At 39.7% G+C, this 20326-nt stretch overlaps 1 protein-coding gene across 2 annotated transcripts in view; it reads left to right on the forward strand.

Moving 5' to 3' along the window:
* Positions 1–1445: 1445 nt before the first annotated feature.
* Positions 1446–20326, forward strand: part of UHRF1BP1L (UHRF1 binding protein 1 like) — a 106739-nt gene continuing 87858 nt past the window's right edge. Inside the window, exons 1-2 of one of the 2 annotated variants that reach the window (XM_039245589.1) lie at positions 1446–1723; positions 14072–14202. Coding sequence is in view for 1 of the 2 variants with exons in the window: in XM_039245588.1 (XP_039101519.1) it covers positions 1680–1723 (44 nt within the window). In the remaining variant the exon portion in view is untranslated. The remainder of the gene's footprint in view (positions 1724–14071; positions 14203–20326) is intronic. The other variant, XM_039245588.1, reaches the window with a different exon arrangement.

The following is a 20326-nucleotide window of genomic DNA, read 5'->3' on the forward strand; positions in this document are numbered from 1 at the left end:
TCATACACTTTGCTTCTGTTTTCATCAATGTTAATGATAATAGTATTTATTAAGAGCTTGCTGTGTGCTGAGCAGTTTGCTGAAAACTTTATATGCATAATCTTATTTAGACCTCACAAAACTCTGAGTTAGAAAGTTTTAATATTATTTCCAATAGATGAGATAACTGAGGCTGACAAATTAAATAACTTCCTCAAGTTTGCATAGCTACAAAATGGCTAAGATAGCACTTGACCCAGAGTCTAATGACATAGCTCAAGGTCTTAGCACTAAGACCTTGCTAGGCCATTAACTAATGACAGAACAGGTGTTTTTGTTTTTGTTTTTTAAAGAAGACTGTATGCCCAAGATGGGGCTTGAACTCACAATTCTGAGATCAAGAGTTGCTACTCTATGGCCTGAGCCCGCCATACACTCCTCTCCCCCGAATAGGTTTTTTGGGTCTTGTTTAGGTAATCCTAGATCCTTGTATAGTACTTAGGTTATAGTGCATGGTGAATGTTAAGTGAGTAGTCAACCCAGTATCTCCTTTCCTTTCTTTAAAAAAGGCCAGGTTGTTAGACAAGGTGAGAACTACTTCCACTCTTCCATACATAACCACATTCCTCCTGATATATTCCTGAAAGGTAATCTAATTTCCTTCTCTCCTTTAGACATCACTGGGAGGCCATTTTCACCTCAGAAAATGTTGGTTTGAGGCTGGGGGGAGGAGGGGTGGAGTTCAGAGCTGTAATAGTTGTCCCTATTTCAAGAATTTCCTTCCTTTTTATAGAAATTTTCAAATGAAATTTTACATTCTTATTTCCTTAGATACAACAAACCTAAAGAAGATGGGTAAGGAATGCATTATTAACCTATTTTATAGATGGTTAAGCCAAAGCTGAAAGTAAGGAAATTATTTTCTCCAGGCTAAGACTGCTAGAATATAATATAGCTAGGACTTGAGTTTAGGACTTCTTATTCCCAGGTCCTGGAATCTTTTGAAGTTGTCAACTTTTACATCCCATTAGGATTGGAATCACCAGAGGAAACATTTAAATTAGAGCCTTGGTGGGGGGAGGGGGAGCAGTAAATCATAGCAAAGGGGAAGAAACCGAGGCAAGAACATGAAAAAAAGCTGAGTAGAGCAGGTAGAGAGCAAAGCAAGCAGGGCAGTTGGTGGAGCAAATGCTGAAAAACTAAAGACAAGCAGGAATGTAGAAGGAACACTTAGCGATGGAGGCCGGAGCAAGACCAGAGTGTGGAGAGGGAGGCCTATGGAGCACAAGAGGGCTCCGGGACTGGAAGTCAAAACACCCAGTGGCGTCAAGGCGGCGAAGGACGCGCGCCCAGTGCGGGACGCGGGTGGCGGGGCCGCACACCTCCTGCGCCGGCCAGAGCCCGCCCAGCCCCGCCCCGGCGGAGTCCGCGCCGCCCCGCCCTCCCCCAGGTCGCTTAGGTGATGCTGCAGCCAAGATGGCGCCGGCGGCGGCCGACGAGGCTTGAGCGCGATGCTCCCGGTCTTCGGCGGCAGCGGTGGCGGCGGCTGTGGCCTCGGCCGGGGCGTCCGGTCTCTCCCGGGCGTGAGCGCTCAGGCGACTCTCCTCCGGCCGGGTTAGCCCGGATAACGAAGAGGCAGCCACGAAGAGAGGAGGCAGTGAGAACCGCAGAAAGAGAGCGGCGCCTCCTGCCCCGGCACCATGGCTGGGCTCATCAAGAAACAGATCCTGAAGCACCTCTCCAGGTCAGCAAGAGCCTCGGGTGTGTGGGCGGGGTGGGGGATGGGGGGTGGGGGGGAGGGGCGGCGCAGTCCGCCTCCGACCTAGCCGGCACCGGAGTCCGCTTGCAGCCTCGGGGGCGGCGGGGACTGGCAGCCGTGGGGGAGGCGAGTCTTGAGCTCCCAGACCCAGCCGTGGCCGGGGTCGCGGCCCTGATCTCCCGTCGCCTGCGGCGTCCGGCGCCGGCCTCTACGGTCGGCCCTCCTGGACGGGTTCTCCTTCGCCCGGCTCGCGGACGAGCCTGGAGGGCTGCGGGGGGGAGGCAGCGCGCTGGGATCGCTCCCCGACACAGCCTCTGGGGGCGTCCCGGGGACCCCGCTTGGGTGGTCCTGTGCGGAGGCTGGGGATGATTTTTGTGGCGGGGCGAACCCGAGCTCGGTGCTTGCTTCCATTTGGAGCGGAACGGTTCCGTTAACCGAGGGCGTCTGGAGCAGTGTGGACTCTTTGGGCCGAGGTTTGTCTCCTCGGTGAAATGTTAACCTTGTTATTTTCTGAATTCACCCCCACCTCGCCGCCCCGCTCGGATGCAATTAGAGGGTGTGCCTGTTTGCACAGTTAGGATTTGTTTTAGGTAAATAGCCAGAGTTTCTAGCTTTGGCAAGTTCTTTCCAGAATCGTTTTAGTTACACATCATTCTTGCAAAAAGAGTTTTTGGCTTTTTAAAATTTGAGGTCTGTAAATTCAGGGAGTCAACATCTGTGGTGATAAACACAATACTTGTAATTCTTTCCATTTCATAACGCGGTTTTAGTCAGAAACATGACTCAGTAAAGCTGGCAGTTTGTTACTTCTGGCTTCTCCATATTTGTCTCAAGACACAGGCTAAATGTGGGATCTTGTCTCCAACTTGTTAACAGCGAATTCTAAGCACTTGGTTGTGGCCCTTTTCTCTGTTATTTGTAAGTTAATGCTATTAGGAGGAACCTTGGGTTAACTGGTATGCTTATATGGTAAAGACAATTCTCGATTGTCTGGATCATTGAGTACCACAGGTTGTATTTTGGGGAACAAAATCAATATTTCTGTGAATCAGCAAATGTTTCCTTTACTTAAAACATTGAATAAAATGTAACATCTTTTTTAAAATGTAGCAAATTATAGCAGCATTTATGAATATACATTTCTGAATATTAGCAGTAGTTAGAAAGCTTTTATGTTGTCTTATGGTCCAATACTGAGTTATTCCTATTTTAGAAAAAGGTTTTACCTTTACCTTTTAATTATTATTTAGGTAACATTCTGATTTATCAGATGTCCTCCAGCCTTTGTCATACTCTGTTCCACAAGAAAATTCAGACCTACAGAAAGTGATTTGACTCTCTTCACCTTCTTTCAAGGATGATGGTACATAGCTAGTTCCATTCCAGATGCATAGGAGAAAAGTTAATTCAATGAATGCCTTAAGGCATTAGTTTAATTCTCTTGTAGAGCTCTAGCTGAGAAAGACTTAAAAATTAATAGGAAAGGTGATGGCTTACTTCACAAAAGAGACCACTAATACATATTCAGAATTATGTTCTTAGTACTTTTTAAAACTTTTCTTTTTTTTAATGTTTTATTTATTTCTGAAAGAGAGAGACCGCGTGAACAGGGGAGGGTCAGAGAGAGAGAGAGGGAGACTTGAATCTGGAACAGGCTCCAGGCTCTGAGCTAGCTGTCAGCACAGAGCCTGATGTGGGCTTGAACCCATGAACCATGAGATCATGACCTGACCCTGACCTGAGCTGAAGTCAGACGCTTAACCGACTGAGCACCCAGGTGCCCCTTAGTACTTTTTAATCTGTATGACTTCTGATAACTGTGTGGTAAATAGTAATGAGAATATTTTCAGAGATGAGGGTTTTGATTTTGCACCTTTAGCTTTTCTTTCTCTTTTCCTTTTTTTCTTTTTCGACTTAGACTTGACACACAGTATGAACATCAGTTTCAGGTGTACAGCGTAGTAATTTGACAACTCTATTGGTTATGCTATGCTTGCCACAAGTGTAGCTACCATCTGTAACCATACAACACTATTACAGTACCATTAACTGAATTCCCTGTGTTGTGCCTTTCATCTCTGTGATTTATTCATTACATACTGGAAGCTTGTACCTCCCACTTACTTTCACCTGTTTTGCCCATCCCCACTCTTTACTTTGGCAACTGTCAGTTTGTTCTTTGTACTTATGGATCTGTTTCTGCTTTATGTTTGTTTTCGTCTTTAGATTACACTTCCATATGTTATTTGTTTTCTTCTGTGTGACTTATTCCGCTTATAATAAAACCCTCTAGATCCATGTTGTTGGAAATGGCAAGATCTCATTCTTTTTTTATGGCTGAATACAAAGTGAGTTTTTGAAACACTTGAGTTTTTACTTATTTCATATTTCAAACCTCAGATACTTGAAGAGTGTCATTCATATTCTTGGTTAATATATTAATCTTACTGTTATTACTTTGATCTCTTAGGAAAAATATAGCTTTTATAAATTTAACGGACAATAGATGAAACAAAGTGGATGTTATAATAAATTACAGTTATTCAAGTAGGGATCAACTTTTGGAATTACCTGGGTCAGGCTTAGTTTTACAGATTATTCAGTGATAAAGATGTATCTGTATTGATATAATCATCAGATGACAATTTAATAATGTTTAATAGGAAATAGAACACATTGCCTTCCAATAATAGACATTTCTTATAGCCAGTGAGTGCCACTCATGACATGACATTTTCTTGAAGATGCCTTATGTGACCACCTTTTCATTCTTATCTGCCCATATATATGCTTGCTCTTTGTCTTCTCACTTGAATGTAAACTACATGATGGCAAGGATTTTGTTTTGAGTCTAGCATAATGTAGGCCCTCAACAACTTTTTAAAAAATAAATGGCATCAAAGCATTGATTTTCCCTCACATTTTCTTAACTAAGACTATATCCCACCAATACTATTGGGTTTTGGGTATGACCAGTTTACCTGTGGTTTTAGGAAGCAGTGGGTAATTGAATTATTAAGTAAATATGTCTTTGTTGTCCTGGAAAGAAAGGACTAGGAAAATGACCCTTTCTATATGGGGTCTTCTCGTGAGGAAGAAGACTATAGAAACCAACAGGAAAAAGAGAATACTTACTCTGAGCTTTGGGATTGAAGTATGGTGAAATTTAACATTAAAACCAGTGTTGGGGCGTCTGGGTGGCTCAGTGGGTTAAGCATCTGCAATCAGCTGAGGTCATGATCTCACAGTTTGTGAGTTCAAGCCCTGCATCGGGCTCTCTGCTGCCATCTGGGAGCCTGCCCTGTATCCTCTATCCTCCTCTCTTTTTGCCCTTTCCCCGTTTGTGCGCGCCCGCATTCTTTCTCTCAAAAAATAAACCTAAAAAAAAAGTGAAATAATGTTTCAAAAAAAAAGTGCTACCCAGATATAGGAGCTTGAGAAACTGCTATAAGAGAAAAGCATAGAAGAGAAATTATTAAAACATTTTTTTTAGTATTTATTTATTTCTGAGAGAGAGAGAGAGACAAAGCATGAATGGGAGAGGGGCCAAGAGAGAGAGAGAAACAGAATCCGGAAGCAGGCTCCAGGCTCTGAACTGTCAGCACAGAGCCCCATGGAGGGCTCAAACTCACTGCATGATCATGAGCTGAGCTGACATCGGATGCTCAATCGACCGAGCCACTCAGGCACCCCTAGAAGAGAAATTCTTAAGAGATTAATAAATGCTTTAAGTAAATGCTAAACTTGTCCTTGCCTGGTTTAGTTTGTATACCAAACATGTGTTACGTTGTAAATAAGATTGATTGTGTACTTGGAACTGATCTGAAGCTGAATGGGGGAGGAGAGAGACAGAGAGCGAGCCAGGGAACAGGCAAGGGCAAGGCTGAGAGGGCAAGAGGTCAGGCGGGCTGAAGGAGTGTCTGTGTAGGGAAAGAGGGGGGTTGAATTAGTTACATTTTAAGAGAAGTGAGTCAGGAAAAGTCTTTGAAGAGAAATTACCCAGATCTTTCATACTGTAACCAGCGCAGAATGTATTTGGAGTGTTTTCCAGGAGAGAATTTTTCCCCAAGGGAATGGAGAGTTTTAAAGAAAAGTTAGAGCAAATATAAGAAAGGAAATAAGAACAGGAGCTGCCTTTCAAGGACTCATTATCTGTTACTGTGCCATGTGTACTTGTATGCGGGAGCAAAGGAGAAGAGGAGGAAAATAGAAGCTAGAAACTGGAGTGTATTTAAGCCAGGACCTGAAAAGGAGTGGGGAAGATTCAGATACAAATGCTCCCTCTTCTGGAGTACATGAGTGGCTTAGTCTGTTAAGCTTTTTTTCTTTTCTTTTTTTTTTTTTTCTTTAAGTCAGTTAAGCTTCTGACTCTTGGTTTAGAGTCAGATCATAAACTTGCAGTTTGCAGGTTTGAGCAGGTTTGAGCCTGGCATTGGCCTCTTCACTGATAGAGCTTGGGATTCTCTCTCTCCCTGTTTATCTGCCCCTCCCCTGCTTGTGCTCTCTCTTTCTCTCAAAGTAGATGAACTTTAAAAAATGCTCCCTTTCCCCTTCCCCCTCACGCTTGCCCTTTGGCTTATACAGACTGTGCTGGACACAAGATTTACTGGAAACGGGAGTTGGAAAGACAGACGTTCACCACACATGGGTGGAGTCTTTGTATAAACTTTAAAGCTGTAGTTTTCAATCAGAGGTGATTTTGCCCCTTAAGGGATATTTGGCAATGTCTGGAGACATTTCCTATTGTCACAACGTGGGGCGGGGGGTGCGGAGTGCAGGCGGGCGGGTGTAGAGGCCAGGGATGCTGCTAAACATCCTGTAGTGCCTAGCACAGTCCCCACAACAAATAATTATTTGGCGGAAATGTCAATAGTTTTGAGTTTGAGAAACTGGTTTGAAGTATACAAATGTGTCAGATGATTGAACTAGGATACTGTGCTACTTAAGGTTATTTTGTCTGCAAAGCAAAAACCTCTAACTTAGGTAATAAGGGAAATGTAACAAAGCTACTGAGTCACAAAGTTGGGGGAAAGGCAGGGCCTTAACCAGCTTCTAAAACCTCATTGGACAAAATAATTCTTTGTTGTGAATTGCTGCCCTGTTTTTGTAGGACATTTAGCAGTATCTCTGGTCTCTACCCACTAGATGCCAGTAGCATTCACAGCCTTGACAGTGAAAAATTCTCCAGGCATTGCCAAGTGTCTCCTGGGAGTCAAATCTCTACCAGTTGAAAACCATTGCTTCTACTTCTCACAACTCCCAATCTGTGGTCTTTCCTGTCAAGTTTTAGATTCTTGGGAGGGAGAATTTGTTTGGCCTACTTCTACTTACCCGTGGATCAGTTAACAAAGGTAAAGGGTCATAAAGCAAAGATACAGTCATAGGGAGAACTGTTCTGAGTCAGGTTTGCTGTTCTATTTGGTGTCTTTAATTTTTTTTTAATGTTTTATTTATTTCTGAGAGAGATAGAATGAGCAGGGGAGGGTTAGATAGAGAGGGAGACACAGAATCTGAAACAGGCTCCAGGCTCTGAGCTAGCTGTCAGCACAGAGCCCCACGCGGGGCTTGAACCCACGAACTGCGAGATCATGACCTGAGCCGAAGTCGGACGCCCAACCGACTGAGCCACCCAGGCTCAGGCGCCCCTCTATTTGGTGTCTTTAATAGGCACTGAACTATATTAAATTTCAGAGGGTCTTATTTGCTGTATTAAAAGAAATTGAACTTCATCCCAGGAGGTGACTGCTATTAAAGAATTCCAGACAGAAGAGGGACATGATCATTAAAAATGTTTGTTATCAGTTTGATTTTTGCAATCCAGCGTTCAGGAGCAGTTGACTAGGATGGAAATAGAGAGGCTACTGAGGGTCTCCATTTAACGTAAGTAGAAAAGTAATGTATTAGAAAGATACCAATATCCCACAGAAGATGGGCCATACTTGGAAGAGATTAGGTCCAGGCCAGTTCTAAGAGTCTAGGTAGCCGAACCCACTGGACAATCTCAAAAACATATGTTCCCTAAACTAAGAGGAAGGAGCAAATAGAGTGGCTTGAGAAGATTATTGAATATTTGGAATATTTGTTAGGGAGATTAGGAGCGGTCAAACACTTGCCAGATCTGGTGACCGAATGGCAAGGTGATAGAGAGTTTAGGGTGCCTTACAGTGTATTCATGGAATAGTTCAGGGTGTGCGAGGGAGAAGAGAGGGGAGCAGCAGCTGATAGTCTGGAAAGAACCATCAAAGGATTGGAAGTTTTATCTGGGGGAGGGGGAGTGGAGAGCAGTTGAGGAAAACAATGGGAGAACTGGAAGGATTGGAGATTTTGTCTGAAAGTGTCATATCAAAGTTCAAAGTTTTAGAGGAAGATTAGGCCTAGTTTAGGGCAAGATATCCATTCAGGCCATGGAACTGAATTGCTGAAGAGAAATTAAGGTGCATATAATTGGAGATGATTACTGCTAGGTCTGGAATCATTCCTGAGGTAAACATTCTTAAGAGGAAATACATTATTTAGACTATTAGAAGTTATTTTTCAAATGATAATTTGTATGATGAGAACATTACATCTTTCACTTTTATGGTAAAACTCAGTAAATAACTTTGAGAATTTATGTTTATCAGGTCCTTGAATACTAAGCATTGGAGATACAAAGATGGGTATGACATGGTCTCAGCTCTTGGGAAACTTCAACAATACCTATTCGGGTATAGGATCACTAAATGTAACCTATTTCTAGAACTATACTGCCACATGAATTTTGTTAGGTTTTATTTACTTGGATTGGGCACCTGGGGAAAAAATTGAGTTAATTATTACCTTTTAGGATTAGAAATACTTTTTTTTTTTGTAAACTGGATGATTTTCTACTGTAACTTTTCGTTATTTAAATTGACAGCATTTAAAAAAATAACTTCCAATACTGTTGATTTTGACACTAGATATATAACAGTTGTTTATTTAGCAAATATTTACTAAGTGCTACTTTGTACCAGGTACTAGTCCATACTGCTGTAGCAAGAAACCGTGCCCTCAGTGGAGTTTACATTTTAATCAGAGGAGGCTGATAATAAAAAAGTCAAGGACATTATATCAGTTTGTGGCAACTGCTGTTAAAAAAAATAACACAGCTGGGGGTGCCTGGGTGATTCAGTCGAAAAAAATAACACAAGGGGGTACCTCGGGTGGTTTAGTTAGTTAAGCTCCCAACTTCAGATCAGGTCATAATCTTGTGGTTCATGGGTTCAAGCCCTACATTGACTGCTCTGCTGAGTTAGGAGCCCACTTCAGATCCTCTGTCCCCCGCGCCCCATCCCTCCCCAGCTCATATTCTTTCTCTCTGTCAAAATAAATAAATACAAATGTTTAAAAATTAAAAAAAAATAACACAGGAAAAGGGGATAGGAAGTGCAGGGAGGTAGGGATGGAGTTTGCAATTTAAAATTTTAAATCTGGCGATTTTAAATCAAGAAGGCCTAATTGAGAAGGTGATATTTGAGAAGAGATATGAAAGAGGTGGTGGAAGCAAATGCAGAGATCCAAATGTGGAAGTTTGCTTGTCACTTTTGAAATATATCAAGGCCACCAACATGAGTGAAGTGGAGTGAGGAGTGAAGGAAGATGAGGTCAAAGAGAAAATAGAGCCAGGCCTTGTGGGGCCTTGTAATGACTTTGGTTTTTTACCCTGAGTGAGTCTGGAAGCCACTGGAAGACTTTGAGCCAAGGATCACTTGGCAGCCAAGTGGGAAATAAATAATAGGAGGACAAGGGCAGAAGCAGGAGTCCAGTTAAAAAGTGTTAACAAGGGGCGCCTGCATGGTTGAGCATCTGACTTCAGCTCAGGTCATGATCTTGAGGTTTGTGGGTTTGAGCCCCTCATCAGGCTCTGTGCTGACAGCTCAGAGCCTGGAACCTGCTTCAGATTCTGGATTGTTTTCCCTTTCTCTCTGCTTCTTCCCCCACTCGTGCTCTGTCTCTCTCTCTCAGTTAAACATTAAAAAATATTAAAAATGTTAACTATCCAGGTGAGAAAGGTATTGGCTTGTATCTAGGTCAGTGCAGTGGACTTGTTGAGATACAGTAAGGTTCTAGATGTGTTTCAAAGGTAGAACCACATGATTTGCTGACAGATAAGATGAAGATTGAGAGAGAAAGAACAGTCATGACATAAGCAACTGACAAGATGGAGTTACTGTTAACAAAGTAGAAGACTGCGGAGGGGCAGGCTTATGGTAGAGACGTGAAGTTTGGTTTTAATTTGTGTTAATTTGAATGTCTTAGATATCTGAATGGAGATCCCTTCTATTTGTGAACTAATTTAAGACTATACATTTTATTTTAGTCTGCTCTTCTGTAAAATGGAAGTTTATGCAAAATGACCTTCAAAGGCCCAAGGAACGATAAGACCAGGAAAAACACCAGCAAGTTCAGCTTGATGAGAAATAGTTTTATTAGGGGGACTCATGGACAGAAGCATGTCTTGGGTGGCTTCAAGACGGGTAGATCTCCACAACCCCACTTCCTGTAAAACTTGCTTTTATAACTCTAGAGGCTGGGAAGTACATACTAGGAGACCACGAGGAAGGAAAATGTTTGAGAGAATAGGTATATGATATATCACACCTCTAGAGCAGATAAAAAAGTGTTTTGTCCCAAGGATGTACTTAAGGGTGCTGTCAAACAAAAGGAAAGAATGGGGGTGGGGACTGTTATCAAGAAGGCTTCAGATCAGAGTGGCCATCATGGTGTTAGTCTGGTTTACATGTCTAACAGCACCAATGTCCAGTGTTTTGTGTGTGGTTGTCCTTTGATTTATACAGTGTGTAATTACAGTGAAGTGAATTGTGAGATGAGTTTTAAGGGGTGGACTTTATTGTGTTGTATTTTTTGTTGTTAAGTACACGATGTAGAGGTATTGAGCAGGTGCCCATTTCTTTCACACTAATTTCCAACTAAAACCAGATATTGAGTCTTCAAAAGTAGTTTCAGGAGATAGATTTGCAAACATTAGTTGAAAGGGGGTTTGGATGCCTGGTCCATTGGATGTTGTAATATTACCATTCTAAAATCAGAATAGATTTATTCCATTCTCTGAGATGGAAATTATTAAAATGTTAAGATTTGTGATTTGCCCAAGGTTTGACAGGTAGTGTTGACTGGTTGAGTCACTGATCCAATTACCTTTAATTTGATTATTCTATGCTGCCTGCGCAGGCTATTGTTTATATTTAACAGTTTGCTTTTCTTTTACTCAGTTTTCAGCATTTATTTATTTTTAAAGAAATAAAATTTTTAATGTTTATTCCTTTTTGAGAGAGAGACAGAGCAAGGGGGAGGAGGAGAGAGAGAGGGAGACACAGAATTTGAAGCAGGCTTCAGGCTCAGAGCTATCAGCACAGAGCCCAAAGTGGGGCTCAAACTCATGAACTGTGAGGTCACGATCTGAGCTGAAGTCCGACACTTAACTGACTGAGCCACCCAGCTGCCCTTCAGCATTTATTTATTATAAAATTCCAGTCTTACTATTTTGTGGTATTTCATCAGCGTGTTGCAGTATCCTTTAGGAGATTCTTTTATTATTTGGGAATCTTTTGACTCTGTAGTCCTTTGAAGCTTGGGAAACATAGTCTTTTGACTTAGCAATTCTGTGATGTTGGGAAAGCACAATTTCTCCATTTCTTTATGCTTGCATAACTTTTCTGCAATATTTCTTTTTGCAATATTACACTTTGCCCTAATACTGCAGTTTCCAATCTAAACATTTCCTTAGTAAGTTGCTCTTTTATCAGCTCTATGTATACTATATTCTGCATATTATATTGCATATGTTAGGATGAGTAATGTAGTATTTAACTAGTTGGTATTAGTGACTGAGCTCAGATTGAATGTAAGTTACAAGTGGAAGACTTTATGAGTATTTCTGTGAGTGAAATATGAGCAGTTATCCCATCCAGACCAAGTTATTAAAACAAAATTGAGAGCTTCGGCAAATATGATTCAGGATATAATAATTATTGTTTACTTTTTCCAGACATTAGATTTACTGTTAGTCCGTCTGATTTTCATTGATTTATTTTGAGATTTCTCCAAGCCAAAATGAATGTTATATATAAATTTTGAATCTCTAGATTAGTCTATTCATTAAGACTTAATTTTAGCTGTATGTTTATGTACTCTTTTCTACCCAAAAATACCATAAGAGAGAGCTCTCTGGCTTCATTTTGCCACTGTTAGCATAGCATCAAGTGTTGTTTTCCTCTACTGTTGTTTCTTTGTAAACCTTTTGTTTGTGATTTTATTGTTAGGAATTAATATTTAGAAATAAACTTAGAAATACCAGGAAATTCAGTCATTTTTAAATTTGGTAAAACTGTATTGTTAGATGTTAAATTCACTTTCTGTTTCTAAGTTTTCTTCTGCTCTGATGCAACTTTATATATAAGCTATACTATAAAAAGGGCATTATAAAATGTAGGATGCATATTATTTTTAAGAAGTATTATAATTATCCCCACTGATAAGTTATTCATTTGTTCTTTCTACCAATGCTTAAAGAGGATCTATTAGATATATAAATAAAATTAAGAATCTAGAAATGCCTTCTGAAAACAGTATGGTAGATGAGTAAATAGAAAACAAGAGAAAATGTAAGACTTAAGAGAGAGGCACAAAGTACTATGTGCAACTTTAATGGAAGTATAGACTTTGAGACAGAGGTGGTCTAAGTCCAGAGAAACTTGTAAAGAGATAATGAAATAAAAGCATATAGAGAACAGCATATCATATGTGATATAAAATGGAGAGTTATTAAATCTGTTTGCTTGGACAGTGGCATGCATACCAAGGGAGTATTTAAAGCAATCATTTAGAAAAGTTAAGGATACTTTAGACCTTAGAAATTTGACTGCAATTTTTCCTCATTGTTTTCCACTACTACACTTTTTTCCCTTTTTTGTTTTTCACCCATCTTTTGTTGTCTTACTTACTGCAGCCAGATTGTCTACATTCCTTCCTGACAGGTCATTCTCTTGTGCTTCATTTTACATGTACATCTTACATAGGCAGCTTTAACTAGGCTAATCTTCCCTGGTTGTCTTCATTTTTTAACTCCTTTAGGTCTTAAACAATATTGTTTTTTCTTAAAAATTTTTTTAATGTTTTATTTATTCTTGAGAGAGAGATAGAGACAGCATGAGCAGGGGAGGTTCAGAGAGAGAGGGAGACATAGAATCTGGAGACGGGCTCCAGGCTCTGAGCTAGCTGTCAGCACAGAGCCCGGTGCGGGGTTCGAACTCATGAACCATGCGATCATGACCTGAGCTGAAGTCGGACGCTCAACCGACTGAGTCACCCAGGCGCCCCAGTATATTGTTTTATTACAACCAAAGTTTTATGTTTTTAGTTCTGTAGATTGTCATAGCTCTCTGTTTATTTTAAATTAAAAAAAAATTTTTTTTAAAGTAGACTCCATGCCTAACAAAGGCTTGACCTCAGGAATTGCATGTAGGTGCCCTCTAGATTGTCCAATCTTTAAGAGCAGAGTCACCCTGATAGACTGAATTCTGAAGGCAGTGATTGTACTTCTCTTATTCGCTGTTGTTCCGTTAGCCTCTCCCACAGTACTATTGTACATAGTAGTTGTTGAGAAACATTTTCAGCTGACTGGAGAAGAGATTTATGTTACTTTGGCCTTCTTGGAATACATAGGATATATTGGTTGTCCTGAATTCATTTTTGGAGATGACTCATACCCCAAAAATTTAAATTAAAAGCTTTTTTCTGATAAATACTATAGTTCTCTAATTTGCTTTCTAGTACATAATAGATATAATTTATTGCCAGATCTCTCTTTGGCTTGTGAGTTACTTTTCATAGCTAACTTTACTCTTTAGTATTCTCCATTAAGTGAATTGAGGATTACAGTTTTAAATGAGTTTTTTGGGCAGTTAAACTAATTTGATAATTTATATTTGTAAATCACTGGTCTTTTAGAGTGTTTGTCCTAATTGGTTTCATTTGATGTTGAATTATACAGCTCAGTCTTTGTATCACTTTTGTACATCAGAGTGACCTCATTTTTGTTAATTAATATTTTTAATATAAAAAATAAAAAAATTATTAGAATAGTAGTAATACCACTGGTGGAGAGAAAGAAGGAAATCATAAGTGGTTAATTTATCTTAGAATTTAAGCAGTGGTATTATTCCAGTGTGAAATACAACTGTATTTTTTAAAAGTGCGTCACAGCTAAATATTTTTATCATATCATTCCTTTCCTCTTCCTTCCCTTAAATTTGCTCCCTCCTATGTCCCCTGTGTACCCATTCCCTACAGCGACCCCTGCTGGCTGTGGTGGAGATTGGTGTGCTGTGAATTTCCTAATCAAGGAATCTAAGAAACCCTGGCAACTGACTGCTTGCTTTCACCAGGAATAGGGACCTTTTGTCTGAATTTCCTGCCCTCAGGTAATACCTCTATTCCCCATAATTTTGGGTTTCTTTTTCTTTCTTTTTACAAATGCAAGCACTTGTTATGCCCCACATAAAGATACTTTGAGGATATTTTCTAATTCTTACTGTATTAGTCATACTGATTTTTCTTTTTCCTCCCCTCCACCTACCTCCCCCCACACTTTGTAGCTACAGGCTCATGCAATTCCTCTCAGAATGTCTTTTCTAATATATAAGGTTAGGCAATGCACTTAAGAGTTATAACCAAATCTTTCTGTTGTTAAAAGAGAGTTTTATAACTTATAATCAGCTATTTGGAAATAGCAATTAGCATTTGATCTAGTCTTTCATGGGTAAGATTTCATAGTCTAATGTAATTAATGAGATATGAAGCCTCTTTTGATAAAGAGAATGTTTTCATCACTTCGTATCGAAGAACTTAAGAGTTTATTTTGTGTACTTAATGATAATTATAATCTTTATCAAACAGGTTGAAGTAAGTCTTAGGAACAGCAGTGAAAATGGAATTCATTTCTGAAGAATGTAAGGGCTTGTATCCCCATTCATTCCTTCCCTTCTCCCCTACCCCTTTTAAAAATTCATTATCACGAAAGTATGTTGTAAAACCAGATACATGGAAATGGCACTGAATTTCTTTCAAGTTGGACTCAGTGAAAAACCTAGAAACTTATATCATTGAATGCTTCTAGTGCCTGGGAAATTTAACCACAGAAATAATTTGAACCTATTTTAAAAGTCTAGTAAGAAATTGGTAATTAAAGATTAACCATCGGTTGGGGCTCCTGGTTGGCTCAGTTAGTAGAGCATGTGATTTTTGATCTTAGGGTTGTGAGTTTGAACCCCATGGTAGATGTAGAGATTACTTAAAAACAAACAAAAAAATCCTTGGGTCACCTAGCTGGCTCAGTTGGTTAAATGTCCCACTTCTGCTGAGGTCATGATCTCCTGGTTATGAGTTTGAGCCCCATGGCAGGCACTGTACTGACAGTTCAGAGCCTGGAGCCTGCTTCAGGTTCTGTGCCTCTCTGCCCCTCCCCTGCTCGCTCGCTCTTTCTCTCTCTTTCAAAGTAAATAGACATTTTTAAAAAATCCTTAAAAAAGATTAACCATAAGCCGAATTGCACAACTCATTACCTAGTTATCCTAGGAGTAATGTGACATTTGATAAACTTATTGGCCGTATGTTGGCAACTGTAGAGATATGATCAATTAAGTATTGTTTTCTAATATTCTTGTTTGCCTTTATTCTATGCTATCATATGGGTATCTGGATCTAAACCAAAATTGCCAAAGGAAAGATGTCGGGCTTTAATGTTAGGTAGACCTTTAGGGAAACTTTTGTGATTATCTCTAGGATAGTGATAGTTAACGATGTTATTTATAAAGGTATTCAAAGAGGATTCTGATTTTGTATATATTTCGAGTAAATCCCTTGGAACCTTTGTTCCTGAAGTATAGTCATAGCTGTAGCCCTTTGCTTTTTTTAATAATGATTTTTTTTAAGTTTATTTATTTTGAGAGAGAGAACCCACGAGAACAGGGGAAGGGCAGAGAGAGAGGGAGAGAGAATTCCAGGGAGACTCCACGCTGTCAGTGCAGAGCCCAACATGGGACTCGAACTCGCAAATCTTTTGATTTTTTAATGTTTATTTATTTTTGAGAGAGAGAGAGACAGAGCACAAGCCGGGGAGCATGAGAGAGGGAGACACAGAATCTGAAGCAGTCTCCAGGCTCTGAGTTGTCAGCACAGAGCCCAGGGCAGGGCTCTAGCTCATGAACAGTGAGATCATGACTAGAGCCAAAGTCGGAGCTTAACTGACTGAGCCAGAGGCGTCCCTCCATCTGATGACCCCAGCTGAAGTCAAGAATCAGACATTTAAGCAACTGAGCCACTCATATGCCCCCTTTGCTTTTCTTAGGTTACACTTCCTTAACATATCTTTTTTTGGCCTGATTTGTGTTTAGTTTATTGAAGATGAGGTGTTATGATTTATACCACATTGTTTATTCAAGTCACCTACCAAACTTTATTTCTTTTTTCTTTCTGTCTTCTCATTTTAATCATTTATGATCCTTTTTATTTAAATAACTCTTGAACTTACCTTCCTTATCCTGAACCTAGAACATAATAGACTAATTGGCACAAAGTAGGTATCAGTAAGACTTGGATATCTCTGTTGTTATGACCCAGAATTAACTCATCATTTCTTGCATTACTCTTGTAAATAAGTATTCTCATTTCCTTCTGGTCTCATACTTCTTTTATTCCATACTTGGCACTGTTTATTAGAGATATCTTTCCAAAACACTAATTTTATTGTTTAATTTCTTGTTAAACATTTTTAAAATATTTATCTGAATTCTAGTTAGTTAACATGTAGAGCAATATTGGTTTCAGGAGCAGAATTCACTGATTCATCACTTATATATAACACCCAGTGCTCATCACAACATGTGCCCTCCTTAATACCCATCACCCATCTTGCCCATCCATTCCCCACCTGCTTCTCCTCATCACCACTCAGTTTATTCTCAATCCTTAAGAGTCTCTTATAGTTTGTTAACCCTTCTTTTTTTTGTCCCCTTCCCATATGTTCATCTGTTTTGTTTCTTAAATTCCTCATATGAGTAAAATCAAATGGTATTTGTCTTTCTCTGATTGACTTATTTCGCTTAGCATAGTACACTCTAGCTCCATTCCTATCCTTGGAAATGGCAAGATTTTGTTCTTTTTTTTTCCCCAATGTTTGTTTATTTTTGAAGGGGGGAAGCGGAGAGAGAGAGTGAGAGAGAGAAAGAGAGAAAATGAAAATCCCAAGCAGGCTCTATACTGTGCTTTGGCATGATCTCACAAACTGGGAGATCATGACATGAGGCAAAATCAAGAGTTGGACCCTCTACCTCCCCAAGATTTCATTCTTTTTGATGATTAGTGTTCTTTTTTTTTTTTTAATGTTTTATTTATTTCAGAGAGAGAGAGAGACAGCATGAGCAGGGGAGGGTCAGAGAGAGGGAGACACAGAATCCAAAACAGGCTCCCAGCTCTGAGCTAGCTGTCAGCACAGAGCCCGATGCGGGCTTGAACCCATGAACCATGAGATCATGACCTGAGCCTGACCTGACCTGAAGTCAGACGCTTAACTGACTGAGCCACCCAGGCGCCCCATGATGATTAATGTTTTATCATACACACACACACACACACCATGCCTTCTTTATCCATCAGTTGATGGATATTTGGGCTCTTGCCATAGTCAGGCTATTGTTATTAATGCTGCTATAAACATTAGGGGGCATGTACCCCTTCAAATCTGTATTTTTGTATCTTGGGTAAATACCTAGTAGTGTAATTGCTGGGCTGTAGGGTAGTTCTATTTTAGCTTTTAGGGGAACCTCCATACTGTTTTTTAGAGTGACTACACCAGTTTGCATTCCCACCAACAGTGCAAGAGGGTTCTGCTTTCTCCGCATCCTTGCCAACATCTGTTGTTTCTTGTATTGTTAATGTTAGCAATTCTGGCAGGTGTGAGGTGGTATCTCATTGTGGCTTTGATTTGTATTTCCCTGATAATGAGTGATGTTGAGCATCTTTTCAGTGTTTTTCTTTGGAAAAGTGTCTATTCATGTCTTCTGCTCATTTCTTCCTTGGATCATTTGGGTTTTTTGGGTCTTGTGTTTGAGTTTTTATAGATTTTGGATACTAACCTTTACCAGAATGTCACTTGCAAATATATTCTTCCATTCTGGAGGCTGCCTTTTAGTTTTATTGATTGTTTTTTTTACTGTGCAGAAACTTTTTGTCTTGATGAAGTCCCAATGGTTTGTTTTTGCTTTTGTTTCTCTTGCCTCTGGTGATTTGTTTAGTAAGAAGTTGCTGTGGACAATGTCAAAGAGGTTACTGCCTGTGTTCTCCTATAGGATTTATTGGTTTCCTGGCTCACATTTAGGTCTTCCATCCATTTTGAATATATTTTATTTTATTTAAAAAATTTTTAATGTTTATTTTTGAGAGAAAGAGAGAGCATGAGGGGAGAGGGACAGAGAGAGGGAGACACAGAATCTGAAGCAAGCTCCAGACTCTGAGCTGTCTGTGCGGAGCCTGACATGGGACTCAGACTCATGAACTGTGAGATCACGACCTGAGCGGAAGTCGGACGCTTAACCAACTGAGCCTCTCAGGTACCCCTTGAATTTATTTTTGTGTACGGTCTGAGTGGTCCAGGTTAATTTTTCCGCATGTCGCTGTCCAGTTTTCTCAACAGCATTTGTTGAAGAGACTGTCTTTTTTCCATTGGGTATTCTTTCCTGCTTTGTTGAAGAATAGTTGACCATATAGTTGTGGGTCTATTTCTGGGTTTTCTATTCCGTTTATCTATGTGTCTGTTTCTGTGCCAGTACCATACTGTCTTGATAACTACAGCTTTGTAATGTAGCTTGAAATCCAGAATCATGATTTCTCCAGTTCTATTTTTGTTTTTCAGAATTGTTTTGGCTATTCAGGGTCTTTTTTGGTTCTATGCAGATTTTAGGTTTGTTCTGGCTCTGTGAAGAATGCTGTTGGTATTTTGATAGGGATTACATTAAATGTGTAGATTGTTTTGGGAGTATAGACATTTTAATGTTTGTTCTTCCAATCCATGATCATGGAATGTTTTTCCATTTCTTAGTGTTCTCTTTAATTTCTTTCCTGAGTGTTCTATAGCTTTCAAGATACAGATATTTTACCTCTTTGGTTAGGTTTATTGCAGGGTATCTTATTGTTTATTTCTATATCCTTTGTTTCTGCTCTAGTCTTTATTATGTCCCTTCTTCTGATGCTTTATGCTTTATTTGCTGTTCCTTTTCTAGTTCCTTTATTTGTAAGGTCAGTTTGTGTATTTGAGACTTCTTGCCTGTATTCCCATATACTTCCCTCTTAGGACTGCCTTTGCTGCATCCCAGAGGTTTTGGACCATCTTGTTTTCATTTTCATTTGCTTCCATCTATTTTATTTCTTTTTTAATTTCCTGGTTAACCCATTGCCTCTTTAGTAATATGTTCTTTAATCCCCATGTATTTATGGTCTTTCCAATTTTTTTCTTGTGGTTGAGTTCGAGTTTCATAGTGTTGTAGTCTGAAAATATGCATGGTATAAGCTCAATCTTTTTGTACTTGTTGTGACCCAGTATGTGATCTTTTCTGGAGAATGTTCCATATGCATTTGAAAAGAATGTGTATTCTGCTTTAGGATGAAGTGTTCTGAACATATCTGTGAAGTCCATCTGGTCCGATGTGTTATTCAAAGCCATTATTTCCCTGTTGATTTTCTGCTTAGATGATCTGTCCATTGCTGTAAGTGGGGTGTTAAAGCCCCCTACTATTATTGTATTGTTAACAATGAGTTTCTTTATGTTTGTTATTAATTGATTTATATATTTGGGTGCTTTCAAGTTGGGGGCATAAATATTTACAATCATTAGATCTTGATGGATAGACCCCTTAATTATGATGTAATGTATTTTTTCATCTCTTGTTATAGTCATTGGTTTGAAATCTCATTTTTCTGATATAAGCATGGCTATTCCAGCTTTCCTTTGATATCCATTATCATGATAGATGGTTCCTCATCTCCTCAATTTCCATGTGCAGGTATCTTTGGATCTAAAATGAGACTTGTCTTTCTGTTTTGTGAGAGTAAATTCATCTTTTTCTTGAGAGCCTGCATTACTGATGCTAAATAAACAAACATGTACTTGATAAATGTTTCACTTCTATTAAAAAAAAGTTATATGTGTTTGCAAAAAGAAAAAAAAACAAATAAAATGAGTCTTGTAGGGGTGCCTGGGTAGCTCAGTCGGTTAAGCGTCTGAATTCGACTCAGGTCATAATCTCCTGATACATGAGTTCAAGTCCTGCATCAGGCTCTGTGCTGACAGCTCTTGGAGCCTCGAACCTGCTTCAGATTCTGTGTCTCCCTCTCTCTTTGTCCCTCCCCCACTTGCACCCTGTCTGTCTCTTTCTCTCTCAAAAATAAATAAGTTTTGGGGCACCTGGGTGGCTCAGTCGGTTAAGCGTCTGACTTCGGCTTAGGTCATGATCTCACAGTTTGTGGGTTCGAGCCCCACGTCGGGCTCTGTGC

Source organism: Hyaena hyaena, unplaced genomic scaffold, assembly GCF_003009895.1.
Source record: "Hyaena hyaena isolate Hyena2069 unplaced genomic scaffold, ASM300989v1 scaffold_261, whole genome shotgun sequence".
Taxonomy (NCBI): Eukaryota; Metazoa; Chordata; class Mammalia; order Carnivora; family Hyaenidae; genus Hyaena; species Hyaena hyaena.